Source organism: Nyctibius grandis, chromosome 31, assembly GCF_013368605.1.
Source record: "Nyctibius grandis isolate bNycGra1 chromosome 31, bNycGra1.pri, whole genome shotgun sequence".
Taxonomy (NCBI): Eukaryota; Metazoa; Chordata; class Aves; order Nyctibiiformes; family Nyctibiidae; genus Nyctibius; species Nyctibius grandis.
In genome coordinates this window covers 4185416-4212127 of record NC_090688.1, presented here as the reverse complement: position 1 = coordinate 4212127, position 26712 = coordinate 4185416, and the positions used below count along the sequence as shown (strand labels likewise).

The 26712-nt window shown below is 51.6% G+C and overlaps 1 protein-coding gene and 1 long non-coding RNA gene across 3 annotated transcripts; both read right to left on the bottom strand.

The window, feature by feature from the left end:
* Positions 1 to 544: 544 nt before the first annotated feature.
* KLHL26 (kelch like family member 26) lies at positions 545 to 18473 on the bottom strand. Of its 2 annotated transcripts, XM_068420622.1 has the most exons (3): positions 18312 to 18473; positions 6942 to 7124; positions 545 to 3758 (listed from the first exon to the last, which is right to left on the bottom strand). In XM_068420622.1, exons 1-3 carry the CDS (start codon positions 18356 to 18358, stop codon positions 2177 to 2179), a joined length of 1812 nt encoding a protein of 603 aa, XP_068276723.1. In that variant the 5' UTR covers positions 18359 to 18473; the 3' UTR covers positions 545 to 2176. The 2 variants fall into 2 exon arrangements, with proteins under 2 accessions (XP_068276723.1, XP_068276724.1); XM_068420623.1 differs by lacking the exon at positions 6942 to 7124.
* A 620-nt stretch (positions 18474 to 19093) lies between these two features.
* On the bottom strand, positions 19094 to 22985 carry LOC137675014 (uncharacterized). The gene is made up of 3 exons (XR_011049882.1): positions 22792 to 22985; positions 21119 to 21198; positions 19094 to 19496 (listed from the first exon to the last, which is right to left on the bottom strand). It is a non-coding gene; the product is annotated as an uncharacterized lncRNA (long non-coding RNA).
* Positions 22986 to 26712: the final 3727 nt, after the last annotated feature.

Sequence of the window (26712 nt, the reverse complement as noted above, 5' to 3'; positions counted from 1 at the left end):
TACCCCCAGACACACACACCTACCTTAGAAGCTCGAAGTGAAAGATAAAGCACGGTTTCCTTCTGAAGGGATGCAACTATGGTCACCACATGGGTTCTCCAGTCATCTGATGTGCTGTGGCTTACGAGCACTATGGCTGCACGTTCAGAAAAACTCCGTTATTAGAGAACACGCAAACCATCAACTGCTGCCATAGAAATGCTATTGGTAGGAAAATTTAAATAAAATAAGGAAGAATGCTTAAGTATTTTAGGAAGGCAATGATGAAGGAACGACACGCTCATAAGAGGATTAATCGTATTCCGCAAATAGGAAAGCAAGTAACCTTCCATTTGCTACTAACCTAAGTACCCTTTTCATAAACATATGGAAGCATTAAAAAAAGAAAATCCATTAGTTTGTAACTTTGAAGCTCGTATCGAGTTACATTTCATCCTTTCAAAATTTGCTTGTTATCTGCCAGGACTGTTTTGCAGCGCTTCTAGCTTCTGTGCCAGACCAAATGAACAGAGAATGGAGTAAATTAGCTGCCTAAGAGCTAGAAAGCGGAGCTTGCCCGCTGACTTTAGCACACTATAGCACAACAAGTACTTTTTTCATTAATTTATTATTGGCAAACCAGCAAATAGATAGGAACAGATTAAACTAGGCGTCATTTTATCTAAAATTGAGAATGCAGCTTAACTGAGGAGCGTGTGCCCTCACCGTATCATACCCAAAGGTGCTTTGATTTCATTACTGAAGTATCTTTAAGTGAATCTGAGGTATGGAGTTCATGCTTTACACACACTGCTCAGTGATTCATTAGCCAAACATCCATTGTCTCTAAAGGTTACAGCACAGGATTTATTTAAGAGCAGAATGCAACAGTTTTTCTAAAAAGAAGACTGCGTACATCAAAATCAAACTTACACAGATACAAAACAAAGCCCTTGAAACAGAATACCTGATCGAAGGAGAAATTTTCAATGCATTAATCAGTCAAATTAATTAGAAAAAAAAAATGGCTTGGAGAAAAGGAAAGTTCAGGAAGTAACAGTATTCTGTGCAGAAAACAGAGATATTACAAAAATGACAGAGTCATCTTAAAATTAATGTCTTGATTTAAAATACCCACTGGCAACAACAACAAACCCCATCCCACTTAGACTTCCATCGTATTATGATGCCAAGTATCTTATTTACAAGTCAAGGGAGAAAACCATCAAGCTTATGAACAACTAGCACCCACCTCCTTTACTGTAGGAAAAGAGTTGGCATGAATGTGTATTGGTGGAGCGACTGGAAAGGGAAAGGCAGCGGGGTCCTAGACCAGAACCTCCGGGTGCTCTCTGCTGTGGGGGGTCAGCCCAGGCGAACAGCTGCAGAGCTCTTATTGCCAGTGAAGCCAAACACATTTTTGGCAGTTATTAAAAAAAAAATAATCATGCCCTTTTATATGTAATCAAGCTATCAACATGGCTTTAGTGTTGCAAACTCTGGATGCCCCAATTAAGGGAGAATTTCCAGACTAGAGTATCATGCTGCTGTCTGGAGGGGGTGAGGAAGGGCTCTGGAATTGCAGCGTAATCCAAGCAGTGAAGAACCAACGGAGACCAGAGGTGTGCAGGGATCAGTCTTCCCCTTTTAGGAGGGGAGGCAGAAAAAAAGTCACCTTTGAAAAGCAAAAATATGCTTTCATAATCCAAGCACCTGAGCTCTTCTAGCTCCCACTGCCCCTTTATTGCTTCTGGAGGTCAGTATGTTATAACGGGTTTTGTTTTTTTTTGTTGGCTAAAAAAACATCAAAGCGACATACGATGATTTTTGGAGCGACTAATAAAAATCACACCTGAACGTACCACAGTACTTAGTTACTCCTGAGCTGTCAATGTTTGAAAAATATGAAAAGTTGGCAAAATGCACCCCCCCATCAAAAAAAGAGAAAAGAGAAAAGCTTTTTCCAGCTGTAACATCTGTTAAGTCTAACTGGCTGACAAGTGCTTCTGACGAAACACGCTTGCCAGAACACTACATAAGAGGAGGAGGGACTTTATGGAGGAGGGAACCAAGCGATTTTTTTCCTTCCCTCACCCACAAAATGCACAATACCATTTGCAAACAACAAAGAAACAACACGGCATCCTGGTAACATGCAACACGAGGCGGTTTGACGGGCCGACGCGGTCGTGCGTAGTTATCTCTGGGTCGTGACCTGCGGCAGGACAACAGGAGCGCACGCTATCCCAGCAAAAGATTCTGGGAAGTGTAGGTCCCGTTCCCATTCATCAGTTTCTGTGTTATACACCTGCACAATGCTCGTAACGTTGTTCAGATGCCAATTGTACCCTCCTACGATATAAATCTTTTTTTCTAGTAAACAACAGCCAGCTTCCGACTGACCTGCACGCATAGGGCTCACCGTTGTCCATTGGTCTGTTTCAGGCACGTAATATTCCACAGCCAAAACATCAAAACAACGGTCAACGTGGTCCATGCGGCCTCCTAGAGCATAAATCCTATTATTTGCACTGACCATGGCATGCAGAACTCTGGGTTCGTTCATTGGGGTTTTGAACTCCCACTGATCCGCGGCGGGGTCGTAACAGTGCAGGGCTTTTTTGTCTTCCACTGAAATGCCATACCCACCTGAGATGTACAACTTGTCTCCTACCGTGGCTCCAGCGTGCCCCCACGTCCTGCGTTTCAGGGAGCACACGTAAGTCCACTCGTTATTTTTGGGGCAATACCTCTCTACGGAGGCCAAGCTCCCCGAGCGGTTCCTCCCACCGGTGGCGTACACCATGCCGTGGAGGACGTTGAGCTGGAACTGGATCCTGCTCTCCTGCATGGCCTGGATGCGCAGCCACTGGTTCAGGTGCGGATCGTAACGGTAGCAGATATCCACAGCTCCCTCGCCGCTCCGGTACTGCAGGTGCTGCCCTCCTACGATGTAGACAAAGTTGTCGAGCACGGCCACGCAGGAGTGGCTGCTGCCCACCTCCATTTCCGTCAGCTCCTTAAACTGGCGCATGCTGGCATCCGGCAGGTAGTAGACTTTGCAGCTCACGGTGCGGTCGTTATCAGTGTAGGGAGTGCCGCCGAAGGTGATGAGGGACAGGACATCCGAGCGGATGGTGGTCCGAGGGGACTGCATCTCGTGCTGACGAAAGGGCAGGATCTGGTAATTGAACGCCTCCAGCAAATACTGCCGGCACAAGACATCTTCCACCATGATGTCCAAGGTCTGGACGCTGTCCACCAGCTCCGAGGACTTCATCAGCGGGAAGCGGATGTGGCAGAGGACCTGGCTGGCATTGGCACGGCGGGTTGGGTCATACTGCAGCCAGCGGACGGCAGCACGGAAGAGGTCTATTTCACTGCAGCTTTTCAGCTTATTGCTCTGCAAGAAGAAAACAAGGCGCTCCAGCGGCAGGTGGAGGAAATCCTCTTCCTCAGAGATCTGGAGGAAATGCCTAAAAGTGAATGCATCTACCGATTCCTTCAAGGATGCGAGGCTAAAGGTGGTGGCCATCTGCCCGATGTTGAGACACGTTTCTACGCTCATGGCAGACTTCAGAAATTCTTCGCAGAGCTCCACGACAGGCACCATCTGGAGGAAAACAGCAGCTCCCAGCACATCCTGAATACAGTCAAGATCAAGAGTCACTTCAGCACTGTACGCAAAGTCTATTATGTGTTTCAGGCCTTTTGCAGATACACCTTTCAGTTCGATCACGTCTTGGCTGGCTTCTCTCATCCCGCCTGTGAACATTGCCCTGGAGGTCAAAAACACAAAACAAAAATTTTCCCCCCTTTAAATACATGTAAAATGATGTATCACTTCAGAATTCTATTTTAAACGTACTGATTCTCTTAGGGAGGATGGGGAAGGGGGAGAATAAATCAAGGCTAAATCTCTAAAAGCCAGGAGAAATTAGAGTATGCAATTACTTACATAAAGCTTGCATGAACACTGCACTAAGAAGTAATATTCAGCTATCAGAAAGTTAAGTTTTTCAATCCTACTGGCAGCATAAGTAAGAGCAGACCACAGGACAAAGCTTCGAGAAGGAGGTAGAGCTACCAGAGCAGGGAGAGCAGTAGGCTGGACACCAATGGATCCATGATACTCAACAACCAAAGGATACAACGGGATCTGCACCAGCAGAGGTTGGTAACCATACCCTAAAGGGTTTATGTATGCAGGATTTGTGAGCATGAAGAAAGAACACGCTTGGGAAGACACCTGTGTTTAGGGGGTCTGCGATATTCGGAGCTTATGTGCAGCACTGCCTTTGGGCAAAGATTTCAGCCCATTATATCGTAGGCAAGCTTAAATGGCTGAAATATCGCAGATGCAACACATCTTATGAGCAGCTTTGGTAATTGCAACAGAACCTCCCCTCTAAGGTTCATTCCCAACACCTTAAGAAAATAGGAGTTGCAGGCACTTCAGAAAACGTCTGTCATGTTGCAGTACGACGGCAGGGGGCTAACAGACAATTAAAAAAAAAAAAGAAAAAAAGAAAAAAAAAAAGATTTTGTTACAGCACAGCTGCAAGCACATCAGTTGACCAGGCCACGCAGAGATTACGCCCTAGATCACCTCCTTGGGAGGCTTCTAAATTCCACAGGAAGCACATACCACGCCAAGGACTGCGCGCAGACATCTCGTAAACCGCTCGTCTAGAGCGGTGCTGCATTTCCCAGCTACGGGCCCTGTGGGCGTGATGGGGACGTAACTGCACATTTGTTTTTTTATACGTTTACATTAAATTTCAGCAGTTTTTGTTATATACGGGTAGCTCGAGGGCAAAGGTTTGCACTCTGTGTAGTAGTCAACAAGCAGTAGCAGAGCAGATCGGGGGAAGCCAAAGCCAAAACAGGTTGCTGGAAGAACGGTGACATGGAGTGTCACCATTCCCTGCCATCGTACACACGTCACAGCAAGGCTACAGACTGTCGTACAAAAGACCTTTGAAACTGCTGGCAGCTGCCTGCACATTTTGGGCTGTTTTTTCCACCATCGATAACCTACTCTTTCCCATCGGAAAGGTAAATTCATTGTGAAGGCGCGGTGTCATTAGAGCTGCCTTAAGAAGCTGCAGTGACTCTAAGGTGCAAATTAGTCAGAAAAAATGCTGAACAGACCCTCCTCTTCTGCACCAACCCAGGAATAACAGAATATCTTGGGAACGCTGTCAAAAGACAGGAGTTCCAAGTTTCCTGTCCAAACCAGGCTAGAAAACCTGCTGCCGTCCAGCATAAACCCAAGAAATCCTAAATGACCTGAATAAGGAAATATCTGCATATGAAATCAGCTTTCTGTAACCCAGTGACCAGGAACACTGTTCGCAATTATTTGTCCATAGAGCAGATGAGAGCATTCTGCTAAAATCCCCTCGCCTATCCCAGGTCACAGAACAGCACGCTGCCCTGATCCCCTGCCCCAGAGGATATGCAGACATATGTGTACTCGTGCATTAGCCGTACAGAGCTGAACGTGCACACGGAAAGAAGAGCATTATTGTTGCCATGATGAAGACAAATCATCAAATAGAATGCAATTCCTTTCAAAAGTGTTTTGGTTCTAAAATGCTGATTATATAAATGCCTCAGTGTCACTCTTTTCCCTCCCCGCTTCTGCATAAAAAACAGAGCATTTTCAAAAGCTAGATTATCCTGCCATTGTTCCCCAGGACAACCTTCCTCAGCACCACAGAAGTTATAACAAGAAACCTACTCAGCAATTATATTTCGACAGTGAAAACACACTAGCAGTGGCACTGCACACAGCATTTATGAATACAAAGAGTGCTATTAGCATTTGGTGGGACATCAGCTCCATCGTTAATTGCATGCCTGTTAGGGAGAGGGATAAGCTCGGAAGGTTTATGTTACCAAAGGGAGAGAGAAGGGAACAGCCTAGAAAATATGTGTGTGCATGAGGCAGACATCATCGGAGCAGCTGAAGAAATAGGCGAAGGGATACAAGAGAGATGCCAAGGAACACTGAAGTCCCTTCCTCTTCGTCACCTGCTCAGCAAACAGATCTGCTTGGGTCAGGAAGGAACCTACATGTCAAGGGGCTGCAAACCCCGTTGACCAGCCCTTCTCCAGCCTTACGGGCTACGACGTGCAGCCTGGAACAACACCCAGGTCGAGTTCTCTGTTGCTTTGAACCTTCCCTGTACCCATTGCCTCCAGCATGCCCCTCGCTTGACGCTGCTACTGGTGCTGCCAGAAAAGATCCCTAACTCAAAAGAGAAATCATTCCAAGTCAGAGAACCATCACAAAGGAGTTTGACAGAGGCAAGATGGATGAATACATATTTTTGCTTAAGAGTGAATTTCCTGCTCTGCAATTGGCTCACTCTGCATTAATTTGGCTGAGAAAACTCATCTCCGTGCTTCAGTTTCCTACCCACACGAGATGGGACAATTCTCCCCTGTCTCCTGGGGGCTGGGGAATGCACACACAAAATGCTTCCTACCCTTCAGCCTGTGAGCCGTAAGCACTGTAGACAGATCAGTGGTATTTAAAGATGACATGAGTGTATTTACAATGGGCACCATCCTTCAATGGGATGATTCATTTCAGAGCCCTCGCTGTCACTTCGCAATCAGCTCAAGTAGCTCCAGGGCAAAAGCCTGTTTCCTGCAGCAGGCAGAGCTCCTACCAGTGCTGCCGAGGTGGGGTTCAAGACCTGGGCTTGAACTTGCGTCTTGGCCCAGCGGCTGTAGTCGAACAAACCTCATCTGCATGCAGAGGGATTGACTCTGAGGCTCTACATGCCTGCAGGTAATCCCACCGACACCCGTGGGGCAAACCGTACCTCCAAAGGGTTGTGCGTGGGTGTGATTTTGGGGTGTGGTGGGGAGGTTGGGGTGGGGGAGGATGGGGAAACAGAAAACCAACGGGAAAGGTAAAAATGCCTGCTTCCCTATCGGATTCTCACCTGAAATAGTCACTGCAGGCAGCCAAGACAACTTTATGAACCTGAAACACTTCATTATTTATAGTGAGGATGACATCAAGCAGCTGAGCCTGAGCTCGGAGCGAGGCCAGTCCCTGCAGTAGAGTGGTGCTGTGGCCAGGAGCAGAGAACGTGCATTTCAGGGTGCTGTTCTTGTCAGCCATGCTAAAAACAGAACAAGAGAGACAGGCTGGTTTTAAATTAAAACAATATGTGGTATACCTACAAAGCATGCTGGGGAAGATGCTGTAACATGAAGCAGTTTGAACGCAAATTCCCAGCTCAACAGCCACACAGAACATCATGACATCAGTACCTCAGTTGTATTCCCTTCTCCCAGCACAAAAGAGACTTCCAAATTTTTAAATTATACTTTCGCATTACTGACAACCCGTCACGCTGCAGCACACGTGGGCTTCAGGGACCATCCAAACACCAGCTAGCGGGGCCAAAATCTCCAACGAACATTGGTGTCCCCACGCTACAACTACCCCAGAGTCCACCCTGACCTTGACTTCAACCACGAGACTGAATCACAGTCGCTTATTCTTCTCACCACCTTTCCTGACTGCAGCTGTTAGACACTCTGTACCGTCCAAGGACGGCCCTGCTAGCCCTGTTTGATCCTTCCCTTATGCCTGACCCTCATGAGAAGAGCAAAAGCAAAATATTACATAGCACTGGCTGCTCTAAATAACATTAACTGTTTGAACTGCACTGTAAACAGTCCCCTCCCAGTGTAAATATTCCCTTGGTTTTCCCAATGCCTCTCGCACATGTTCCCCAGCGCAGGGAGCATCATTCTTCGATTCACTTGGCCTCAGATGCACTTGTCAGTGAGAACGCTGCATTTGGAGGTGAACAGCAGCAGTATCTCTGCACAAGCGGAAAAAACTATTAGATGCTCTGTGCTCCTCTGAAAATAACTCCAATTAAGCTGCAGATTTCCTGAGCAAGGCAATAGAGGGCCAGCATGCCCTGCCCACCAAATAGGGTCTGCTCACGCCAACAGAAGCACGAAATCCTAAATTCATTTGCAAATTTAATCCAACTCTGAACTACTTTTCAGGATCAAGATCCGAGTCCCTCTGGGAAGAAAACACGCACAAGGACTGGTATTCAGGATGGGGTTTATGTTTTCAGAAGTATCCTGCTGTTTGGTGTCTGCATTTTAAGAAATGTTTTATGGAAGCGTGACATCAAAAATCCCAAGCAGACCATACTGAATCTGCAAAGCTGCATTAGTTGCTCCCCAGCCCACAGTGGGAGAGTGCACTTACTATTGTACTTAACGAGTATTATTATTATTTAGGTAGAATATACCAACAAAGCCAAAAAATAAAGGACAGAGAACCAAGCTAGGGGCTGTATAATCCCATTGTTTGCTAACAACTGTCCCTAAGAGTTCGCTACCTAAACAACAACAAAAGCCACACACAATGGAGGAAACAAGTAGGCAGGGTCAGAGAAGAGTCAGGGAGATGGGATAACCAAAGAGGGGATGTAAACAATCCTCAAACAATAAGGAACAATGGACAGGGTTTGCTACTTGCCTAACTTATCGGATTGCAATTTCCTGCAAGCTTTACAGGAGAGGCGAGTTAGGGGAAATCTGTGATGTTCATCAGAGCACAGAGAGGGCAGCCGCTTCGTGCGAGCAGCTCTAGAGCTCTTTGGGATGCTGCAGGATGCAGATATCAAATCTTTGCAGTCTGTTTCAAAACTCCTCAGGCTTGGGAACGCACCTCAAAAGTCATACGAGTTCCTACTGGGATGACTGGTACCGGTCAGCTGCGCTTCTTGTAGCACAGATCTGAAATTCCTACCTTAAAGCACACTAACGAGTCTTAGTTCGGAGAGTGGAGTCCAGCTACGACATCCCTCCTATAATAAAAAGGATTAGCAAAAAGGCAGTTGCTGACAAGACCTTTATCCATCGCTCGGCGAGCCAAGAAACGTCTATCCACTCCAGCTCTTCCCATGGTGAAAGAGGAAAGAGATTGGAGGGAGCGAGTGCATGAATATTCATCACGTCAAACTCGTTTTATGGCTTTGATTCGCTGGAGTGGAAAGGAGGAAACATCGAGCATAAGCAAGGAAATGATCTTGCCTCTGAACACGGTATCGTTCACCGAGCAAACCCATTTTGCTTCATGCTGGACAGGTAAAATACAGAGGCAGCTCGAGCGGCTCATCTGGGAGATGAAACTCCCGAGTTTACCCTAACTTGGCTAGACTTGATCTCCTGCAGGGTTCTGCTCATGGGAATTTTCTTCAGCGTTTTTTTCATACCGATTTTAAATATTCCTTTTCCCAGCCTAAGGGCTTCCCCATCTAGGATTGTTTTCACTACGTCCACAACCCTCCCAGTGCAGGTGCCTCTCCAAACAACAAGCTTTACCTGAACAAACATTCCTCTTTTTTCCTTTTTCTCAATTAACTGTTAGAGACACTGTTAATAACCAGTTTAAAGTAGATGGAGGACTAAATCCAGATATTTCTGTGCTGGAATAAATGTGTTTGCATGTGCAATTCATTTCAATAGGTAATTGTGAACAGCTACCCCTGAAAAACTCCCTGTACTAGTTCCTTTGTCTGTTTACAGGTATAGAATAAAAGGATGCAATGATTACACAATCCTCCGGGGGGAAAAAAAAAGACAAAACAAAACAAAACCTAACAGTAGGAGAAGCATTGATAATGCTCAGTTTCCTTCAGACTGGAAAAAAAAGAATTTTTAAGAAGAAATATATAAGCTGGAAGCAAAATAAAATCTACACAAAGCACGAGAAATCAAGTAAGAGACTTTACAAAAAACAAAGCGGGGAGAGGAGAGGTGAGAGAACAGCAACAAACGCTGTTCGCACCGTGGTTAGTGAAAAGGATTTTGATAAAAGCAGGCTTGGCTCAACCCAGGCTGCCGTAGCACCGTGGCAGCGGCGTGCATTATGCCGCGTGGCCTTGCTCTCCACTCCTCGCGCTGCATCAGGAGTGGAAAGAAGAAGAGAGGCAGCAGCTGGATGTCAGAGACTGGGGGAAAAAAAAAAAAAAAGGCACAAAAGGAAGCCTTGAACATCTGAAAGTGCCTTTGTGAGGCTGTGCCTATCTCTGAGATCGGAATATGCCGCGTACTTGTTGCTTAACAATTTGTTACAGAAGAAGCAGCCTCGCAGACCAACTTCGGAAGAGTTGCATCTACTCCTCAGCAGTTCAGAACATGCCTTCGAGATAAAAGCCTTTCATCACACAATAGTGAGAAAGTGTTTATTCTGCTCCTTCCCTTTCTGATGGAGGCAGGGCTGGAGAGCTTCTGGAATTTTCCTCGGTTTTTCGTCTTTGTCCTCCAAAGGACAGCACTGAGTGAAGCCCTTCCCCTGCCGCAGAGCTTTGCGGAGGTTTCTGCGGCCGTAGCGCCCTTCGGCAGGGGCTGAGCACGCTGGCTCGGAGTGGGGTCAAGTGTGTCCGGCTGCACCCAGTCAAATTTATCCTTTGAAAAAATGTAAAACATAAAATTCCCATTCACACCAAGCAGCGCTTCCACTGCACGTCCCACGGGCTTCACAGTGATCTGCAAGGGGATCTGAAAATGTTTAACACCATAGCTTGGGGGAAATGGACCCAAACCCCTACGCACATCGCAGGCTTGTGAAAGTGTTAAAGCAAGGGTTAAGGGAGTGGTTCAGCCAGACAGCAGGCAGGGAAGGTGACCAAGCCCAGAAATTCTCCTCCTGCTGCTGCACCTATTGCAGGAGCTTGGCCATGTGCTCATCCTTGCCCCAAGCACACTGACCACATCCTTAGCTGACATGTTTCTGAGCAAGGACTGCTTGATTTTTGACCAGAAACAGATGCAGCGAGGAGGCATCCAAAGGCAGGGCCATACTACAAGAATCTGTTCAGACGAGGCACAAAGAAGGTCCCAAAGAACAACGGTCCCCTGTCTCTACCTCCTCGATTCTCCACAGCATCACATGTAACCCAAGATGCGTTTCAAGCTAATGAATCATTTTTACCAAATCTGTACTGATGATTAAAAACATCAAAGCTGGAATTAAAGGCTTACCGAGCATGAGTTCATATTTCAGCATGTTTGCAACTACTGCACAAGTACAAATGGAGAGAATTAGACCAGCCCAGATTATAACATTTCAGTGATTGAATTAAATAAGACAAATCTTTTGTTACACAACTGCCTGTCGTCTTCCTCCTCTTCTTTTATAACATGGTCCTTCTTGGACGGAGGGATAGTTCAGTGCTCGCTCTCCATCCCAGTTCAGCATCCTTGCTGATATCCACCCACGTTCTCCCACTCTCTGGGCAGGTGGTGCTTGGTAATTTTTCATACAGGAGAAACTCAAGGGGGTTGGCAAGATTTCTAAGCAGGGCAAACTTCCAACAGCCAGCCTCTCCGGTAAACGCAAGCTCTAAAGGTAAGACCCCACGGGGCATGGCTGGGGTACAAAAGAGGAGGGAGGAAAGGCAGCAGCGGGTGTGTGTGTTCGCATGCATCAAGTACAGAGTGCGACAGCTTTTCTGTGGATAAACAAAGGGCTCGGGATTGCAAAAGAGCCAGTGAGGCGCCTTCGGAGCACTCAAGCCTGCAAGAAATTTTTTATGGCGAGAGCAGCAGAACTAACATAAAGCTGAGGAGTAACTTTATTTAGAACGTAGGGTATGAATATTAAGGACCTTCTTTTAAAACCTTTGAAAGGCAGCATTATAGATATTTTAATAATGCAAATCATCTAATGCCTTGAGTTTCATGCCTAAGTAAAAAACACATTGAGATTCTGATTTTTAAACTACAATTAAGACACTTAAAATCAAAACAAAAGTCAAACTCCCTCAGATAAGTCACCGGTAGCCATGGTTACTGTAATATTTCAGATCCTCAGGCTTTATATCACATGCCCAAACGATGAAAATGAGTTTTCAGCACCTCACGCTAACAACTGTTATGTTAGGGCAAAGAGGCTAAACCCTTTACTGTAGATTTGCTGTTTCACTGACTCTTATCAGGACTTTCAGACAACGCTCCCGTGGCCTTTGCACCCCCCTACAGAAAGGCATCAAGAGGTTTCCTTGAAGTTTGGGTGCAAGGAAGATGACACGCTGCCAGGCAAGGAGACTTAAAAATACCTGCCCTGTTAACCTACTTACATGCCCAGCAGCAAGACTGTCACCAGCACCCCATCAGAAATGACATCTACCATCGCTTCCCTGTCCAAATTAGCAACAATAAGCACTTAATGATCAGCAACTAATGAAATATTAACACATCGAATGGAGGGGATGTTTTCCAGAGAAACATAATCTTCCTTAGGAAAAATATGCGAGCAAAATCATTTAATCGATTTCTTTGTTCCCTTTTCCACCTCCTTCCCTTAATTTCTCCTGTTTCTCTCCTCTGCCTCCGCTCATTCTCCTCTCCTGACACCCTCTCTTTCACCAAAGGCAATAAATACAAGCAGAAAGCCTGAGACTAATACCTCTATTTAGAAGCGACTAGCAATGTGGAGTGCTCAAATAAAGAGATTATAAATGGGTCTGAGTTTTAGAAGGAGCAATACTTTGTGTGAAAAGAATGGTCTTCTGTAAAACGCCTGAAGTTGAATAGTGAAGTTTGAAAAGTCGCCTTTTATCTTCTACACTTCGAGTCTCAAAATTTAAGGGAAGTTGTTTGGCAAAGGGAGAAAAAGTAACATTCACTATTCATAAAAAAAAAAGCAAAGCCCAACAAACCAAGCTTCTTTATTTGTATTACAGGGACCCGATAGGCTCGTCCCTCTCACAAAGAGGGAACTGAGGGCTCAGAAGATGGACTGCCCAACGCTGGGATGGGACTGAGCGCTGCTGGGCTCCCACGCTCTCCACTGCCAGACAACCCACGCCTGATTCAGCCTTGCATTTAGTGAAAACAGCAATTAAAGACATTTTTCACAGAAGCCAGGAGGTACCTTAATGTTTCATTTTTAAGTGCTTTCTGAATCAGGTCCTACCGATCCCCTTATTTGCTCATCTGCATCCTACTTCTCCCAAGCTGGAAGCAAGGAAACCCAAAGGTAAGGCAGCAAGCTGAAGCAAGAAGCTTTTCAATTTTTCTTTTTAATATTATTTTTTGTCCCCTGAGAAGTCCCAGACACATTTCCAAATCTCTGTTTTTCTTTTTTTTTTTTTTTCTGAGCTGGACTCACACGGGGCCCTGCAGACACACACACACACACACACAAATATATTCTGCTCCCAGGCTTCAATCAGTAGGTTGTTTGCAAGCCAAAGGAGGTGGGATTTGGGTTTCTGCTAAAAGCACTAATAAAACTGGATGTCTGTCAAAAGCTGGCTGGCCTGGTAAAATGGAGCATTGGAGCAACAAAAAAGTGGAGGGTGAAGTATCTGAACACATTAAACTCTGTGCTACCTCATGGAGTTTTAGTGTGAGGGACTGGTCAGTACGTGCTGTACCTGGGACAAATTCTGGGGGGAAAGAAAAAGAAAGAACAAGATTCTTAAAAATGTTTCTGTCACAGAGCCAGAGTCATCCTTATGCTGGTGCAGGGACTCGTTTGGGAACGCAGTTTGGTCCTCAACATTCAGCAACCAAAGCAGCCAATGCAACTCTCAGGTAAGGGCTCCGTGAGCCCAAATTTGCACACTGGTAGCACTGGGGTCTTGGAGGGGCACAAAACGTCAGGCTGAGAAGCTCATTTACCAGGATCTGCCACTTTACACAGAGCATGGAGCCGGCGCAGGCGACACACGTCACCCATCACTAACACCACCTTGCCCTTCCACAATCCCAACCTATATTTTCACAATGACCAAGAATGGGAAGATACTACCCCACCCCCCAAACTTTACCGTGATTATATTCCTGTCAGCCCCAAACCTAATCCCGCTGAGCCAGGAACAAACTGAGCAAATATAAAACTCACTCTAAGCATATAAATTACTCTGGCAGCTACAGGCAGTATCGCAGCAATGAAAAAGTCAGCTGCTCTCCGCTGCTCCCGAGCTCAGCCAGCCACGCAAGGACCCCCAGAAGGACGGGGGATTTTACACCACGTAAAATTTGCCTGTGTATCCACAGTACACGGCTAAGTACAGGCTCTTTACACACTCGATACTCCTGCTGACAGCGCTGACTTAAACAGTTCCACGTTCCCCCACCATACGCCCTTACGGTCAGACCCTGCCAACCCCCAGCTCTACAAAAAGGAAAGCTACAGCGATGCCGGATAAAAAAAAATGCAAAAAGCAAAGAACCATCCTTATACAACACACCACCGAGGTCGTTTTAGCAGGCAGAAGCAGCAGCGGGTATTTTCTGCGCCCGCCATCCCCTGCACACCTCTCCCAGCAGCACCCGTGGCAGAGCCGCTGTGCAAAGGCCGAGAGGCACCTAGTGGTGTCGGGAAGCACAGCAGAGCCACCAAGGCCACCCCAAAAGTGACACCCAGCTCAGCCCCATGCACAGCTTCGCTGCTGGCCTTCTAGATCCCACGCCACTCTTCCCTCCACCCCTGCTCTTCCATCCACCCCACTCCAGCATTGCGTTTTTGCCTTCGGAAACGGAGCGAAGCTGATCCATGGCCCAGCTACCGCCGCTTTCATCCGAAAATCTGTCGGGACCTGTCTCAGCTTCCCGGCTTGTCACAGGTCAGCAATGGCTGAGTCCCATTCCCGCTGGGGACAGCCTGTTTCAGCTCTGCTAGCAGTTCCTAGCAGGGCAGAAAGTTCCCCCCACCAAGCAAATCCCTCTGCGACCTTCTCCCACACAACCATACCAGGCTCTTCGCTCGACACCTTGGGAAAACTTAGAAAAACTTCAAAATCAGACTACGAGGCACTCGGAGCAGTGTTTGTCTCAGCCTGTTTCTGTGGCATCCGATTGCATCCTCTGGGCAGTGTTGCAATAGAAACGACAGGACTAGTTACATGCAGAGTAGGTACTACAGCATGCAGTGACCCGTAGCACGCCTCTCCTCTCCCTGTACCTCCACCCTCCAGATTACTGCCTCAGAGCAGCCAGGGATCACAAGCAAAAGCAACACAAAACAATGAAAACAGCAGACAACAGAAGAAAAACCCACCATCCCTTTAATGCACAGTAAAGGAATCATGTCTTCTACGAGCAGCTGCCCCGGCACTTGGCATCGTAACACCAACCCCAATTCAGCTCCAGGATCAAATCCTCTTACCACCACGGCGGCTTGCAGCCCGTTTCCCTCGTTACCTAAATCCTCTGCACTTACCTTCTGACAGGCTTGCACCCATCCTAACCATCATGACGTCTCCCAGCTCCTTGGGCAGTTCATTTCTGCACAGGCTTCACGCCACCCTCACTGCGTCACCTGGACGGAATAACCCCAGACCACCAGAAGTGCAGCAACAGCTTTTTTTTAAAGGTCACTGATTTCTGTGCAAGTTCAGCATTTATCTTCCTTATAAATGAGAAACTGGGAGAGACGCCTTAGCCACCATCCCGTAATGTAAGGCTCTTCCTTAGGAAGCAGTTAATGCTAAGCCACACTTGGAGGTAAGACAGGAACCTTTAAAGAATCACTGAAGTTTACTTTTGGTCTAAATAAAACCTCCAGCTCAGAAGTCTCCCAATGTTGAACAAGAAAGCAGCAGTTATTTTTACAGTGATTCAATTAGAGCGTAAACATTTACACCACGTCTACCAAATCTAACAACTAAATCTGTTTTTAAATTGCCATGTGGTAGAGAACACAAAAAACACACAAAACTAAACTCTGAACAGTTTCAAAAGGAAAAACAAGGAAAGTCTAATTGAAGACTGAAGCTATATAAGATTACAGGAACATGAAAGCAAGGCCGACTCCCAGCCCTTATCATTATCTTCCCCAACACGGTTTTACTACATCCTTTGGTACATTTGGTTCCTCTCTCCCACCACTTTCTTCAGAAGGAATAAGGTTAGGGGAGTTCAGGTCGCCTTTCTCTTGATGTGAGCCCAGACATATGCACTGTTAGATAAGGAAGACCTGCAGGTCTCCCTCGCCCATTCATTTGGGTTTTGACAGGTGGGACCACTTTCAGCAAACACGCCAGCGTGTAACACTATTAGGGAGGGTTTTGAAAAGTGTTTATACGACCTGGCTGCCTTCCTTCCTTCAAAGGATTATTGCTGATTTGAGAGACGTGCAGCTCTCCGCAGCAGCTTGTCTGGACATCCCAATTAATTCCTGCTGAAAGGCCTGCACGATCACATCCTCTCCAGCACCTGAAAAGATGTTTTTCCTAGATCCTTGTCACCCTGCTTTGTACAACCCTACCTCACCAACACTGCCGCAGAGGTCACGCGCCTCATTGTCTAAGCACTAAGAGCTTCTCTTAGCGAGGGTACCGATGGATTTCACCCTTTCCTCTGTACCTACTTGCTCACCAGTCTCAAAGCACATCTTCAGCAGCAGCGCAGTATTACAGAGTGAATTATGTAGCCTGAAACTCTCCCTCCACATGCTACCAAGGGCTGGGAGTAAAATATGAAACCCATTTGTAACTCATTAAATTCTATCCATAGAGGAAGAAAGGAGGGAGGGGGGAAAGAAAAAAGCAAGTTTATTTCAAAATAGATTTGGGCCATTTGCTTTTCAATGCACAGCAATGGCCTTATCTCATCCATCAGTGCTCAAAGCCTTCTGTCCACACCATCCTGCACAGCGTGTTCCTTATCGAATGAAAGCGCAGGACCCCCAGAAGACAAGTTAATTTTCTTGCTTTGGGGAAGCCAGCATACTTACGGGTAACCAGCATCAGCCATGCGGTAGCAATTCCAAAGATGGAAATTCTGTCCGTGCTGTTTGATTAACAGTGCACCACCGAAATGGCATGTAAAAGCAAGAGAGGACTTTGTCCTTTTGCCTTAGAGAGTAAATACTCCGTAAGTGCAAAAAAGTCACAAGTGGAAGCACCTAACAAGGAATCATTGTTGATAGGGAATGCCCTTGAAAGTCTCCTCTCGCTCTACAGAGGCGATGCGGCATGCCCAACGTCCCCCACCAGGTTTTGCCCCTGTATTCTCTGATAAATCCATCCTTCCAAACAGAAGACTAACAACCAACAAGAAGCAGTACCCAAACTTCAGCGGGCTTTACTTTAAAATTAACAAAGAAAATAAACACCCAGCAACAGGGAACACGATGGAGCTACAGCTCAGGGAACAAAACTGCTGCGGCTCCAGTCTGGGTGATTTATCACGGCCCTGAAACAAATTACTTCCATTTCTCACTGCTACACACCCAGCACGGAGAAACTCCCGAGCGAGCGGCCCCACCGACACCCGTGTGAAAGAAGTGCTGCTGTTCCTGTTCTGAGAGGGAAGAAAAAGGAGGTGCAGAGAGAGAAAATGAAATGCCCCAGGCAACACAGCATATAGTTTACACAGGCGGTCATTAGGAAAAAAAAAATTTTTATATATATATATATAAGGTGAGAATTCAGACAGGCTTCTCCAGACAGGGCTTCCCTCTCCGCAGCGTGACATACAGAGTGGTTATTTCAGGAGTGAACGCAGAGGAGTTAAGTTGAGGATAAATGGTGCTTTGAAGCGAAGTGACAGGTTGACAGCGTAACATCCGAGAGACAGACACCACAACTTTCTGAACACTGTCCAACACAGTAACTCTTGGATGACGACAAACAGAAACTCCTCCATGAGCAGGTACCACCTACGACCATCCACCCGCCACAACACCCTCCCCGTACCACCGCCAGCTCTGTGCTGCCTTCAAAGGCTGAGTGACCTCGTAGGGACCAAAACCAGTGACCCAGGGAGGGGTCTGCAGCCTGGGGGGATGGCAGAGGGGACGGAGCACAACAGAACGGGCCTGAAACACCAAAACCTTGGCGTCTCTACAAACCCACAAACGCCTCTATAAACCCACAAAGCCAGTGGCTCTACAAACCCTACCCAAGCAGGGTCTAGGTGTGATTTATGATAGTCTGCTTTCAAGCCTCCCTCAAACCTCAGCCTTCCTCCTCATAAACTCCACCAGGGAAAGAGTTATTATTAATTATTATCGTTATCTTTCAGAGGACCCTCAGCCGCCGGGCCCTGCTCAGGACCGCCCCCCCCACCCCCGCCCCAGGACACCAGGCCGGGCTCTCTGCCCCGCCGGGACCCCCGGGGAGCAGCAACGCCGAAAATAAAGGGACAATAAATGAACACTGAGGCGCTTGGCCACGCCGGGGGAAGGCGGTGAAGCGCCGCGGCCACCGCCGGGCCCATCCGGCCCCCGCGGCCCAGCCGGGCCGGGCCCCCGCGCTCCGCCCCGCCGCCGCCCTCCCTCGGACCCCCGGCCTAGGCCGCGCCCGGGCCCCGCTCACCTGCTCGGCCGCTCCCCAGCGAACTCGGCCCCGCCGGACTCCGCCATCTTCGCTGCGCCGCCGCCGGGCCCCGAGCTGGGAGGCGGCGGGAGCCGCCGCGTTAAAGGCGCAGGATCGAGCGCGGCCCGCGGCGGGAACCGGGGAGCCGCTGTGCTCCCGCTGGGCCTGGCGCCGCCCCGCCGCCACCGGGGCCCGTCACCGCCCCGCGGCTGAGGGGGCCCGGGGGCTGCCACTGCCCCATGGCTGAGGGGGACTGGGGGCTGCCACCCCTGACATGACTGAGGGGGCCCAGGGGGGTCTGTCGCTGCCCCACGACTGAGGGGGCCCAGGGGCTGTCACTGTCTGATGGCCGTGGAGCCTGGGGGTCTGTCACTGCCCCATGGCTGAGAGGACCTGGGGGGTCTGTCCCCATCCCTTGGCTGAGGGGTCCCATGGGCTGGAGGTTGAGGGGGTTGGGGGGGGTCTGTCATTGCCCCACAGCTGAGGAGGTTTTGGGGGGTCTGTCACTGCCGCATGGCTGAGGGGTCCCCGGGGTCTGTCACCACCCCACCGGCCGCCATGGGCCTCCTCATGCCAGCACTTTCCATCCCACCGTTATCCCCCAGCAGCCGATGGCCTCTGCCCGCGGCCCGTACCCAAGCGCTTAACGCTTTCCCTCGGGATTTCACGTGTGACATTAAATGTCTCCTGCGGGGACCATCTTGTGTGCCACCAGCCAGGAACTGCAGGGACACCCCTGCTCCCCATCGCCCTGGGGACAAAGCCTCCCTCCACGCCATCTGGACGATTATTTCCCAGGTTTTATTGCCGATTATTGCCCAGGTTTTATTGCCGTAAGGGCTTTGTGCAAGAGCAGCAGTACCCTCCAGAGGGTGCAGTCCTGTCGGCGGAGACCGCAGTGCTCCGGCTGCGCCCTCTCGGTGCCAAAGATGCCGTCGCCGCCCCGCGTCCCCACACATGGTCGGCATCAGAGTCGCTCCGGGCTCTCCCCAAAGCCACCGGTGGAGCCGAGGCCAAGCGTTGCGGGGTCCGTGTAATTTTTCAAGCCGGCGCGCATCTGGAGAGAGCGGACGGTCTAGAGGGCATTCCAGTCGTCAGTGGAAATCAGGAAATTATTCATAGCGGTGGCTCTGCCAATGACCGGGGGTAAATTTCTTTTGATTTACCATGCCTCGGTGTCCACATCTGTATAAGGGAAAGGGGGAATTCGTACATGAGAATAAACGCACTTGGAAAGCCGTGAAAATACTCTTTCAAGTCAGGCTGATGAAAACTTCATGTTCTGGAGCCCTCTGCTTCAAGGAGAGCAATCTGTTTCAGAGGCGAAGCTGTGTATTTTTCTTATTTAAACCTTCTAAATCTGCTGGAGCATTAAAAATATTTGGCATTTCCACAGCACATTTCATTCCCAGCTCCAAATGCATTTTACAGACATTCATTAATTAAGCCTTGTAAAACCTTTGGGAGAAAGGGAAGCAGTACTTATTAATTTGCTATTTGTACTGCTGCAGTGCACGGAGACCCCAGCCAGGACCTCGGGGCCCTGTTATTTTAGACCCGACGTACACCGAAGAGGAGATGTCAGTGCACCGAGGTGCGGGGAGAGGCAGCGGATGGAAGTTAATCCCGTAAGTCATCGGCAGAACCCGCAGACCCCCTCCGTCCGCTGCATTTCACCCTGATGCCCTTTCCACCGGGCAGTGCTGCCTGCAAGACAGAGCTGTGGGAGCGAGCGTGGCTCCTGCCCCAGCTCTCCCCCCACCTCGCCGGCTGCTCTGTGCTTTTTGCTGGTGTTTGGGGGCTCCTGCCCCTCCTCACCAACCCCTCGCTCTGGTCCTGCTTCCTCAGACACCGGCTCTGCTTCATTTGATACCTTCCGCTTTCTCCTGGGGCCGCTTTCTGTACCTTCAGCTTTGCAGCACACCCCTCTCCTTAAAAGGTTTAAAATAAACACTTTCCTTTTATTATTTTTAGGTCCATATAGATATTTTAAGTGCATCTATTTCGGTTCAATAAATGCACAGCAATAAAGCAGCCTCGCTGACGGCTAACCCAGCCGGGCTGCCCGCTCGCTGCGGACCTCTGCATCCCAGGTGGGTCGGCGGATGGGAGCTGTGAACGTTACACCTCTGCTTCCCCGGCAGGAAAAACCAGGCTGTGCCGCATGCTGTAAATGCCTTTCACGTGTTCCCCAGATCCCAGTTAAATCGAACCCCAGAAGGTCTCTCAAAGCATGAAAAATGCCTTTATAAGAGGCTGGAAGGAAGATGTATTCCATAACTACTCTGGTGACCAGGCGTGCTGACTTGTTTCATGTGGAGAAGGAACCAAAAGAGGGTATTTCTTGTTATTTCATACCGCTGATGGGATTTTATCTCTCGCAGCAAATCCAGGAACTTTTTAGTTACCATTATTGTTTGATTTTATGGGCCATTTGATATTTATTTTTATTTCTATTCATTATTTGTTGAGTGCACTTAGCCCCTTCCCCAAGGAGCCTGCCTTATATCTAAGGTGATTTTTACGACCAGTGTTAGCACAGCATCTGAGCGACTCGCGCAACTTTAATATATTTATCCTGCACACGCAGTATATCACGGCAGTCCTGGTATCCCTACTGTGGAGAGCGCTGGTCTGCCCGTGAGATCACAAGTCTAACTTACTGGGTTAAAAAAAAGAAAGAATAAACTCCAAACTATTTACATTCTCTTCTTTCTGATCTTCATTTTAAGCCATCAGGATGTATTTTGAGTCATATTTTCACTTTTTTTTCCCCCCCTTACAAAACATGAGGTCTAGCCACGTACCTTTCGCTGCAAGCCAAGCTCTTGCACATCCCACGACTCCCACAGCTGGGGCTTTAAAATCTGCGTCCAACACTGTGAGACTAATGACAAAATCATGAGCTGGCAGCGCTGCCTTTTCCTCCGACCTTCTCGTTTCATCCTGCGAGCGCTCAGAAACAGGAATTCCTCGCGGCTCGCAGCACTATCGGTCCACGCCGTTTGTGTTGGGTGGAGGAGGTGGCAGACAGCTGCCCCCAACAAGCTTTTTTTTTCCCCAATTCTTGCTAGTTTTTCCCCAGCACAACAAAGCCTCCCTGTCCCTTTATTTGCCATTGTTATGGAGGAATCTGCGAGTGACCTTCCTCTCACTCCCTGCCTCCGCAACAGCATCAGTGACAAGCGCTGCTCCATCTCCTGCTCCTCAGGCGTGTCGGGAGGGTGCTGTGGGCTTTTTCGGTGCCGGTGCTTCTGGCTGGTTTGATTCTCTCTTGATTTCTGGTAGACTGCCCTCTGCTAATCCCCGTGTAATCCCGGCAAGTGTGTGAGCCCGGGGAGGGGTCGAGCATGCGGGCTGGGGTGCGTCTGCGTGTGCTGGCGGAGCCGGGGCTCTCTGTGCAAAGACGGGCCACGGCATCGCCTGAGCTGGTCCTTCTCCCCACCTTTTCCTTTGCCCCATCAGGACACCCTGCCTGCATCTCCCCACGGTCGTGTCCAGGCCTGGAGATGGTTTAGCTCCCTGAGACACGATCAGTCTCTCCTGGGAGGCTGGTGAAGGTGAGACGCCCTCTCCTTCCCCTCCCTGAGCACCACCTCTGCCAGGTGCCACAGCAGATAAATGCATGGCTGCGACCGGCCACCAGCCCTGGGGATGTGGCACTCCCAGCAATGAGGTAGGGCTCCCAGCAATGTGGTGGGGCTCCCAGCGATGCAGTGGGGCTCCCAGTGATGTTCTGGTACCCGAGCCCCTGGGCAGGATGAGTTCTGTAGGTTCCCACCCACCCTGGGGCACAGACCAGCCCTGCAGGTCCCTGATCTCCTGCTGCAGAGCTGAACCGACACAGCAGCCGCTGCCAAGGCTCCGGCCACGACACACCGGCCGAGCAGCATCTCCTCCCTGCTGAGATGGATACGACCCGGCTCTTCAGCCGGGCTTGCAGCCCCGGGCAGCGTTACCCACCCCGCGGAGCAGCGGTGCTGTCTCATCCAGCACAGATAACACACACCCGTGCCGGGAGGTGTAGGCGTTGCCGTGCCCTGCACTGAAGGGTGAGCGGGAGGAGCAGGCGTGAGCGGGAAGCAGACGGCAGAGCCACGTGGGGGCTGGCCCGGGGGAAGGCTGAACACCTTCTCTTATGAATCTTGGGCTCCTTCCACTCCCACGCGCGGCGGGGCGAGCTGACGCAGGCAGCACCCGCGGGAGCCGGCTCCCACGCCAGCTGGAGCCGTCAGCCATCCCCGGTGCCGTCGGCACCGGTGCGAGGCCACGATCCAGCAAATCCCCTCTGCACGTGCTGCGGCGTCCAGCACACGTGTCACCCCCGTGAAACCAGGGGGGCTGCTCCCGCGCCTGGAGGTGAGCGGGTGCTGCACCGCGCCGCCGCGTCGGCACTTAAGGGAGCCCGATTCCCACCTGCCTGGCCAAACCGCAGCCACACACCCCTGCTTTCCCCGACCAGCTTGGCTGCGCTCCTCACCTGGCAAAAGAACACACGGCAGCGAAAATAAACACGGAGGGAAGCGAAGCCCCTCACGGCCCGGCGAGCGAGGTCTGCGTTCCAAGAAGTAATGAAGCCCAGGGAATGGAAAATGCACGTCACTTGGCGGCGGGCTGGATGCGCGCAGGCGCTGCGTGCCGGCTGCCGGGACGGTGCTTCGCCTGCGCGCGGCATCGCCGCGGCACAGCAGCTGCGCCAGGCCCGGGCCAGCGGCACCGCGCTCAACTCTGACATTTGGAGACGGAGAATAATTTGGCTTCATTAGCCTCCCCCCCCCCCACCCCGAGCGGTCCCTCGAGCCGGGCTGGAATGTGCGTGGTAGGGACAGAACCAATCCCATTAGCACGAGGAGATTGTTTTTCGTTTGGTTTTGTTGTTGTTGAATCACCCGTGGCTCCGCTGCTTTGGCGCAGGTCGCAGGAAGGAGGACGGGGAGAGGAAACCCATGGATGTGTTGTCCTGGGTGGTGGCCGTCCACAGCACGGCGCTCCCCTGCCAGCCCCGCTGCCTGGTTTTGGCAGCACCGTGTGGTTTCCATCTTTGAAGGCCACGTGAGCTTTGCTGCCGGCTCCAGGTTGGTGCCCAGCGCGGTGTGAAGGAGCATTTGTACGTGCAAGGGCTCAGCTCCCGCACGCGGGGTCAGGAAGGTGCTGCGAGCCAGCGGCGCTGCCAGAGCTTGCTTGGAACCCCTGCCCCTCGCCCCACATCCTCATCCTCAATCCATCTCTGGCTGGAGAAATACCTCCGTTGGGGTTAAAGCTGAATTTACAGCTCGGTGTGTTGGTCAGGACGGCACCGGATTGCAGCCATGTGCTCGCAGGAGCCGGGCCAGGGCCAGCGAGCGGCAGCTGGAGCTGCTAGAAAATATCCTTTCCCCAGCTGAGACAGGAGCCCCGGAGCTTTTACCATCAACTTCAAAAGCCCCAATCTGGGAGGGCCCAAACCTGCACCCTGATGGTCCTTTCTCGTGGAAAACCTCCCCCCGGTTGCTTTGTGTCCGGCAGCATCCCCCAGGGACACCAGCGGGAAGGGGTGAAGGGGAGCGACGGGTGCAGACCTGGGTGCAGACCTGGACTCCGTATCCACTCCGAATTGGGAGAATCGGTCACAAATCATGAAAAGGGGGGGTTGGCTCCTGTGTGTGCAAGGCAGGGACATCTCGGAGTCCTTCCCCACCTGCTGTCCCAGCCCTGGGCTTTCTGCCCTGGGCAGCATCCCTGGACCATGGACCACCACGCCCTTCCCAAGCAGAGACATCCCCTCGGGACATGGCACCAGGCTCTGGGCACCCGACAGTGGGACAAGGAGCTGCGAGTGCTCCCGAAGTCACCCTCGGCACGGGGGAGCGTGGTGAGAAATAGGGGCGAGCGGCACCGTTGGGAGCAGACGGCGAGAGGGGAGGGAAATCCCCGCACAAATGCATTCGCCGCGTGGCCCAGCTCCTCAGCTGGCGTGTGCGAGCGGCCGTGGAGCCCGGCCAGCTCCCGGCAGCTGAGATTTTCTGGGGGGGGGGAAAAGGAGGGGGCATTTTCCCGAGGTGAGAACAGCAGCACAATGCAGCCGTGGAGAGAGCAGCAGGAGGGGGCTGCCGACCCCAACCGCGGCCAGCGAGACCCCCACGACCCTCGGCACCCGCTGCGGTGATGGCATTGCACAAGCAGGGAGATGCTGTGGGGGTCCATGGTGGAGGCATGGGGGCAGTTCACTGGCCTCCCCCCACTTTTGGGGGCCACTTCTCGCCACGGCGTGGCTGAAAGTCCCCATGTACCAGCCTGTGATTTCTTGCTGGATACACAGGAGGCGAATGTGGGCTCACAGATGCTTGCCAGAAGGACGGGACCCACCACGGGCTCATGGTCCCTGACGCCCTCACCATCAGCCATGGGATGGAGGGTGTGATTCTGCCACGGGCTGGCTTGCCCCTTGCTCTTCTCTTGGCCGATGGGGCCACACACCATGAATTTTGCTTCCCCCATGAAAAAAATAAAAGAGGGAGCGAGAAGGGAAAGGCGTCAGGTGGAAAACACCCCGGCTGCCTGCTGCGGGGAGTGGAACCAGATAATTTCATGCGTCTCCTTCTCGTTGGAGTGGGGTCCCTCCTCACCTGCTCCTGGGCACAGTTTCCTGCACCCCGAGCCAGCAACGAGGAATCTGACTCCAGTTTAAAGGCGAGGAGCTTGTCCACGGTTTGTAGCCCGGTTCCCATCCCAGGAGGGGACCTGCTCGGAGCCGCTGCCCGCGGCGGGTAGGGTTTACCAGCTGTCTGCACCCATCTTGTGCCCTGCCACCGCCCTCTGCGCCAGCCCATGGCAGGGGATGCAGACAGCACCACATTGGGAGTCTCAGCACCATCCTGGGGTTTCCCTGTTTGCTCCCACTTGCTCCGTCCCCACAGGGTGTCTGGGGACGGCTGCCAGCCCCCTCGCCCAGCCCATTGCGGGGCTCAGCATGATGCCTGGGCTGCGTATGGAAAATGCCAGAGAAAGACCCCCCTGACACGCCGTCCGGGGGCACTCGGTGGCCTGGCCCTGGCTGGGGGGCTCTTCTGTCTCAGTCACAGCTTGTGCCTACCCCAAAGGCTGCTCAGCACTGGGCTCCCATCTCTCAGCCCTTCCCTCCTGTCCTGCCGGCCCCCGACACCCCTCTGCCCACCCTGGCACCCCAAGGCACCCACCTGCCTGCTGAGGACACTGTGCAACCCCCCGAATCCCATCGCCTGGGATCCCTCTGCCCAGCCCGCAGAGCACTGCATCCCCCAGCCCCCGGCATCGCCGCGCTGCGTGGGGCTGACACCGCACCCCCCACCCGGGGACAGGCAGGGGCCGTGCACCGGAGGCTGCGGACCAGGCTCCACGTCCCCTTTGGAGATCCTTCTTTGGCTGTGGCTCGTGTCGAGCGCCCCAGCACCCACCCACAGCACCTCCCCGTCCCCGGCTCCGCGTCCCGGAGAAAACAAGCAGCTGAGGCCAGCACCAGCCCCGGCTCCTCGGGGGCCCCCGCGCCTCTGCTGGCTCCGAGGACGGGACCCCGCTGAGCTACTGAAGTGCTAAAAACCGAGGCTCCAGGCCCATTGCGTGAGCTCGTGTGCCGTGCTTGGCATGGGGAGAGCTCGGCTGCGGCGTGGACGCGGGCACCGCGCCAGGAAAAACAACCCGCCGCGGGGGAAAGGTGGGTGCGAGCACGTGCCAGCGCGTCCCAGCCCGCGAGCACGGGCGTGTGGGGCGTCCCACTGACGTGTCCCGCTGACGCACGGCCCCGTTTACGCTTCCCCTCCTCGAAACGGGCGCCTGGGCGTTGCGGGTGGTTTTCAGTGGGCAAAGCCCTCTGCCCGCAGCCCCTCGTTACACGCACACATGAGCCGCCACGTCGCAGCCTCCTCCTCCTCCTCGCAGCTGACGGGTGCACGTGTCGGGGTGCACGACCCCCTGCCTGCCCCAGCACCCCCCAGCACCCCCCAAGCCCACCCGTTCCCCAGGGAACAGCGGCTCCTTTTACGCTTGGTGCCGAATCTCTTGATGGGGCGACTCTCTTGGCCCCGCAGCCCGCGGCAGAGCGTCTTGTCCGTGCAAAACAGCCCAAGCAGGGGGTTTCTCTCCGGTTTGCCAGAGGTTTCATCCTGGCTCAGCTTGCAAAGACGGGATGGCGAGTTGGGAACGGACCTGCGCCCTCCTGCCAGCCCTGTGCCAGGGCTCAGACCCGCTCCCCAGCTGGTGACACCCACCCCATGAAGCCACCGACTCATCCGGGTCTGGTACAAACCTTTTATTCCCCCTCCGCCCGTGCCGCCCGGCCAGCCTGGGGCCTGGTTTGCCCTTTGGAAGCAAAGCCGGGGGGGCTCCGCAGCCGTCCTCTCCCCTGAGGGAGACCGGGGACCGGGAGAGCCGCCGTGGCCAGGACAAC

What these genes read in the sequence shown, in the direction of transcription:
- KLHL26 (XM_068420622.1), bottom strand. Translation starts at nt 18,358, where the DNA reads ATGGCGGAGTCCGGCGGGGCCGAGTTCGCTGGGGAGCGGCCGAGCAG. An exon ending in GCTGGGGAGCGGCCGAGCAG is followed by an intron (nt 7,125 to 18,311) that starts GTGAGCGGGGCC and finishes TTCTGTTTTTAG; the next exon opens with CATGGCTGACAAGAACAGCA. An exon ending in GCCTGCAGTGACTATTTCAG is followed by an intron (nt 3,759 to 6,941) that starts GTGAGAATCCGA and finishes TTTGACCTCCAG; the next exon opens with GGCAATGTTCACAGGCGGGA.